The sequence below is a fragment of the Montipora capricornis genome, chromosome 2 (assembly GCF_036669925.1).
Source record: "Montipora capricornis isolate CH-2021 chromosome 2, ASM3666992v2, whole genome shotgun sequence".
In the NCBI taxonomy this organism is placed as follows: Eukaryota; Metazoa; Cnidaria; class Anthozoa; order Scleractinia; family Acroporidae; genus Montipora; species Montipora capricornis.
Genome location: NC_090884.1, coordinates 60,596,793 through 60,601,792, shown reverse-complemented (window position 1 = coordinate 60,601,792; position 5,000 = coordinate 60,596,793). Strand labels below are relative to the sequence as shown.

The 5,000-nt window shown below is 39.6% G+C and overlaps 1 protein-coding gene across 1 annotated transcript; it reads left to right on the top strand.

Moving 5' to 3' along the window:
• Nucleotides 1-1,652: 1,652 nt before the first annotated feature.
• On the top strand, nt 1,653-3,580 carry LOC138038164 (QRFP-like peptide receptor). The gene has a single exon (XM_068883987.1). The coding sequence runs from the start codon at nt 1,699-1,701 to the stop codon at nt 2,809-2,811; it is 1,113 nt and encodes a 370-aa protein (XP_068740088.1). The 5' UTR covers nt 1,653-1,698; the 3' UTR covers nt 2,812-3,580.
• The last annotated feature ends 1,420 nt before the right edge of the window (nt 3,581-5,000 follow it).

The following is a 5,000-nucleotide window of genomic DNA, read 5'->3' as shown; positions in this document are numbered from 1 at the left end:
TAAACGTAATGGATTTTTTGAAGCTTTCTTTTCGCTACTATCCTAGTGGTGTTCATTGCGCTTGGAGGTAATGGTTCTCGTGCAGTTCAAATACACGCGCAGTACTTTAATATTTGTATTCGTATTTATATATTTCCATTGCGCCTTCAATTGTACTAGTAGATGAAACGACACCACACCCCTACTAAGGTCACTAAACACTCACATTTTGACTCGCGCCTGCAAATGCATAACCCACCGAGGAAACAAAATTAATGTTTCTGTGGAAGAAGTTGACGCAATGACGCTCCCAGGGAAGATCTACGCAGCGCTTATTGGTTCATAAGTAACACGCACGTGATTCCCAGATGATAGCTTCTTAACAAAAGGAATGTGTGGCTCATTTCAGCAGACGCTCCTGGAGGAGGAACGCGTGATGAATCCCTAACAGAGCCTACGTGGGTGGCTATCTAGCCATTAGAGTCATTCGAAACTAAAGTGGTTGATATTCTATTAAAAAACAAGGAAGCCTTTAGAGGCGCTTACTCTTTTAATAACATGGGTGTCAAATTACTCCTTATTTTTGGCGTGAAATTTCAGCGTTAATTTATGATTTCACAGGTGAAATCACGATGTTGCCATGGCAACTTTTCCTACAGTGGCAAAACGGCCTCTTATGAACGAAATGTGCTACCCATTAGATTAATAACTAATCAAATGGTTTACTCGTTAAAATAGGGAATAAGTTCACGCGCGTTTTGTCCAAAATCAAATAATTTCTCGAGCCTTTATATTCCCTATTTTCACACGTCACCATTTCATCATCGATGCAAATTAAGCAAAATTACAGGACGCAAAAATTAAGCACGTTTAGGGAACATTTGTATAGACCTCTTTCAAAATGGCGGCCAAATAAAGTATTCCTTTGTTTCAATGCTATTAAGCCTGACTAGCCTCGTTACGACAAGCAAATTTGAAAAGAATTTTTGTTTCAAAATGAGGGCATAAAGACAAAAGACAAAAGAATGTAAAAGTAGTCGCCATTTATGAAAGTGGTCTATTGCAGCGAAAAAGCGACAGCGACAATTATCTCTCGCCAAATAGGCGACAGGTGGGCTGGAAAATGAGCGAAAAAGCGACGCCAGAACCCCCCTTGGAAGCCCTCACAAGTGACTTTAAGATAATTACGCATGGAAGTTTATAGAACTAAGACAGATGAAACTGAAAAATATATGAAGGCATTGCTGTTAGATACACAAACGTTTCATCTTTATTATCCAGAAGTGCTCTAAGTTGAAGGAAAACAAAAGTTATCCCGGAAATTCATCACTGAGGCGCGATTAATACTGAGAACGAAGTAATGGTGGATGTCTATTATATCAATAGTGAAACAATTCTTTTGCATAGAGATTACCGAGTCTACAATTAGTAGTTAAGTTTGGTCGATCAACTGAACTCTCATTTTTCAGCTGGAGTGACAGAACTTAATTTCCGCGCAAGATCTTAATGGCTCGTTGACATTAAACTCATCATACACTTCATACGAACGTCATTGCATATCAAATAAATGTACAAAAAGTTTGATAAATGCTCTTTTGCAGCAGCAAAGCCCAGGCCTCGACAAGACCGTGCTTTCAAATACGATTTCAGTGTACATTATGTTATTTTTTAAAACCACAACGGGACTTGTTCGAGGCGGGTGCGTTTGACAACGATAAAATGAAGAATAATACAACAAGGCTATCTCTTTATGAATTCATCTCTACTCAAGATATACTTTTTGCCTCGTTGTACTCGTTTATTATTATCTTTGGCGTCACTGGAAACTGCCTAGTGATCATCATTGTTCGCAAAACACCATCAATGCACACAACAACCAACTATCTCCTGATGAACTTGGCTGTTGCTGATTTAGTGACTCTCTTATTCTGTCCTGGATTATATGACTTTGCTCTAACATCGGTTCGTCTTCAGGGACTCACAGGAGATTTGATCTGCAAGCTGTTTGCCGGAAATGCTATTATACAAATCTCCATAAACGCATCAGTTCTCACGGTTTGCACAATTGCAGTAGAAAGATATTTGGCACTTGTTAAACCTTTTCATACCACATTGAGAATGTCCAAGACATCCGTTGGATATGTTGTTGCTATGCTTTGGATTGTTGCCGTAGTATCTTGCATCCCTGATATTACAACCAATACTTTTAACATCAGTGCATCCTCCAGGTACCCGTGCAAACACCCGTGGACTTTACAAGAGTACACTTTTCAAAAGCCGTATATTATATTTACTTGCATCTGTTTTGGTTTCGTAAGCTCTCTCGTTGTTTCATTTTGTTACATTGGAATTGTTCGAGGTTTGTACTTCACAAAAACAATCTGTTCGGCATCTACTATCACAGAAGCTGAAAGGCGGGAAAAGAAACAACTGGCTCGTCTTCTTGTGTGGCTAAGCCTAGCGTTTGCTATTTGCATTTTGCCATACGTAGTATTTTTTATGTTCCTAGGTTTTGCGGACACAAGCATCGTGCAAAGCAACTATGACAAATTGTATTTTCTTTATAGAATATTTCAATTTTTGCTTATTTCAAACTCATTTTGGAACCCAATTTTATACGCCTGCCAAAGCTCTAACTACCGCAATAGGCTACGCCATTTTTGCACTTGTGGTAAAATTGTTTTCTTCTGTAGTTTTCGGAAGGAAACTGCCCGTGTTGCACACACAGTTGAGGCCGACCCAGGGGTCAATGGAAATCGCATCGCTTTAAAAATGGCTCACGGAGAATACAATTTGGCTAGTGAGGGAAAAGAACAAGATGATGATGAGTAAGCTGCCAGTTGACGTGATAAATACTTTCAAGAAAAGTGGTTCCAGACAAACTTGTATGCTGGCCTGAAAATTGTGTATGTGCTTGTATATTTAAGGTGATTCCCTAGTATTGCACTGCGCATCCTGTTCTGTGCATAACATAACGTAGGCTACGTTCGTGTTCAGGCATGGCTAAGAGGCTTTATGGTCAAATTTTACGGCTCAGTTCTGTTTTCTTTGTCTCATAAGTCTCAACAGATATTTCTAAACAAAACAATGAGCAAATTTAACCATAACAACTTGTAGCCGTGTGTGAATATTGATAGCCTTGCTGATGCTTAACTGTCATTTCAGTCCGAGAGTTAAAGTGAAACCGTGTTATTGGGGAGATGTGTTGTCGAGGGGTCGAGCTCGGTTTGCCTACTGTTTTCTCCTAAACGAGGTTGGTGACCTATCCTTTTTTTGGCATAATTTTATTCTCTTACTCTTTCTGCTGTAAAAAAAATGTAAAAAAATTAGGTCAGAAAAAAAAGTTACAGGGAAAAGAAGTTTTCGTAGCCATCACTCGAGGACACAAAATTGTCTCCTCGAGATCACGCACCCGAGAAATATTTGTAGTCCTGTTCCTGCGAAACGTAGCTTAAAGGGCAGTGTGTCCTTGTCGTTTATTTTTGATTTTCGAACTGTTTATCATTGATTTCATATTAAATAAATGATGCAGATACCTCCTGGCAGTTACACGATATATCATTCAACATTTATGATCTGAATGGTAAAAGTGGGAATCCATTTTGGCAACCGTTAGCAACTAATATTTGTGTCTCTACTGCGCTTGCGCGGGTGGACACTATCGTTAATTTATCGATAGGAGATCGTAAATCGATAATTGATCCGTAATGAACGAAAGTACATTGGAAAGTAGGCTTTTACACAACTTGCTCAGCAACTTTTTGGCAACTTTTGCTTTTTGAAGCAGCTTTGAGGCAGCTTCTTCCAATTAGAGAAAATATATCCCTCTTAAGTGGCAGTCCCGCTAAAAGCGGTCCACCGGTTTTCGCAACCAAAAATAGTTTTCCTTCATTTTGCGCCTCTTAAAAGCGTTTGGTACACATGCTTTAAAAGTGAGATAATTATTTCCTAATTATTTATTTTTGCGGCGTTACAACAAAAAATTGAATTTGGGTTCGCCCGCTGTCCATGACGGCGATCAAAAGTGTAAATTTCAAGAGTTTTGAGCAGCGCGCTTTTGCTTTCCGGCGAAAAAAACTTTAGCTCAGCAACGCTTAGCGCAATCATTTGCAATATAAGGTCAAACTCAAGTATATGAGCTGATAACCGAGATTGAGTGAACCAATCAGAGCACGAGAAATGCATTAACCGAGCAAACGTTCGGTTGTTAAATGCCTGATAGACCGCGCAGAAACCATCCCATCCAATGACACAGAAAAAGATCGAGAACGACAACAAGTCATTAATGACTTAAAAGTTAATGGTTATACAGATAAATTCATTGAGAAATGTCGGGCCCCTAGACCACCGACTGCAATCCAAATACAGGATACAGATACGCGGCCAAAAGCTTTTGCTACCTTGCCATACGTAAAGGGCGTTTCAGAACAAGTCAGAAATGTGCTTAACAAAGCGAACATAAAAACTGCTTTCAAGCCTATAAAAACACTCGCCCATTATTTTAGGAAACCAAAGGATCGCCCAAAAGAAGCGTAAACAAAAGGCATTGTGTACAAGATTAAATGCAAATGATACCATCAGTCATCGAGAAAGAGAAGACAACTCTAAGAACAGAACTTTCACAGGTAGTCATTTTCACAGGCTCAGTCATTTTTGACGGGAGTACAAGGCTAGGGAAAGCTCTTGCGATCGTTGTACGCTTTGTTGATAGCCAGTGGAACGTTCAGCAGCGCCTAATAAGACTTCAAGTCTTGGGTAAAAGCTTAAAATCTAATGAACTTGCTCAGTGCCTGATCCAGTCTTTGGCTGTTGAATATTCAATTCGTCCTGGTCTACTCCTTGCAGCCATGAAAGATGGAGCTCCGGTTAATCGAGACGCTTTGGAGCAGGTTAAATTCTATTTCCCTCATCTGCTAGATATTACATGTTTCTCATACACCATTGACAACGTTGGGAAACATTTTGAATTCCGCGTTTTAGACCTGGTTGCCCAATTATGGGTGTCCATGTTCTATCACAGT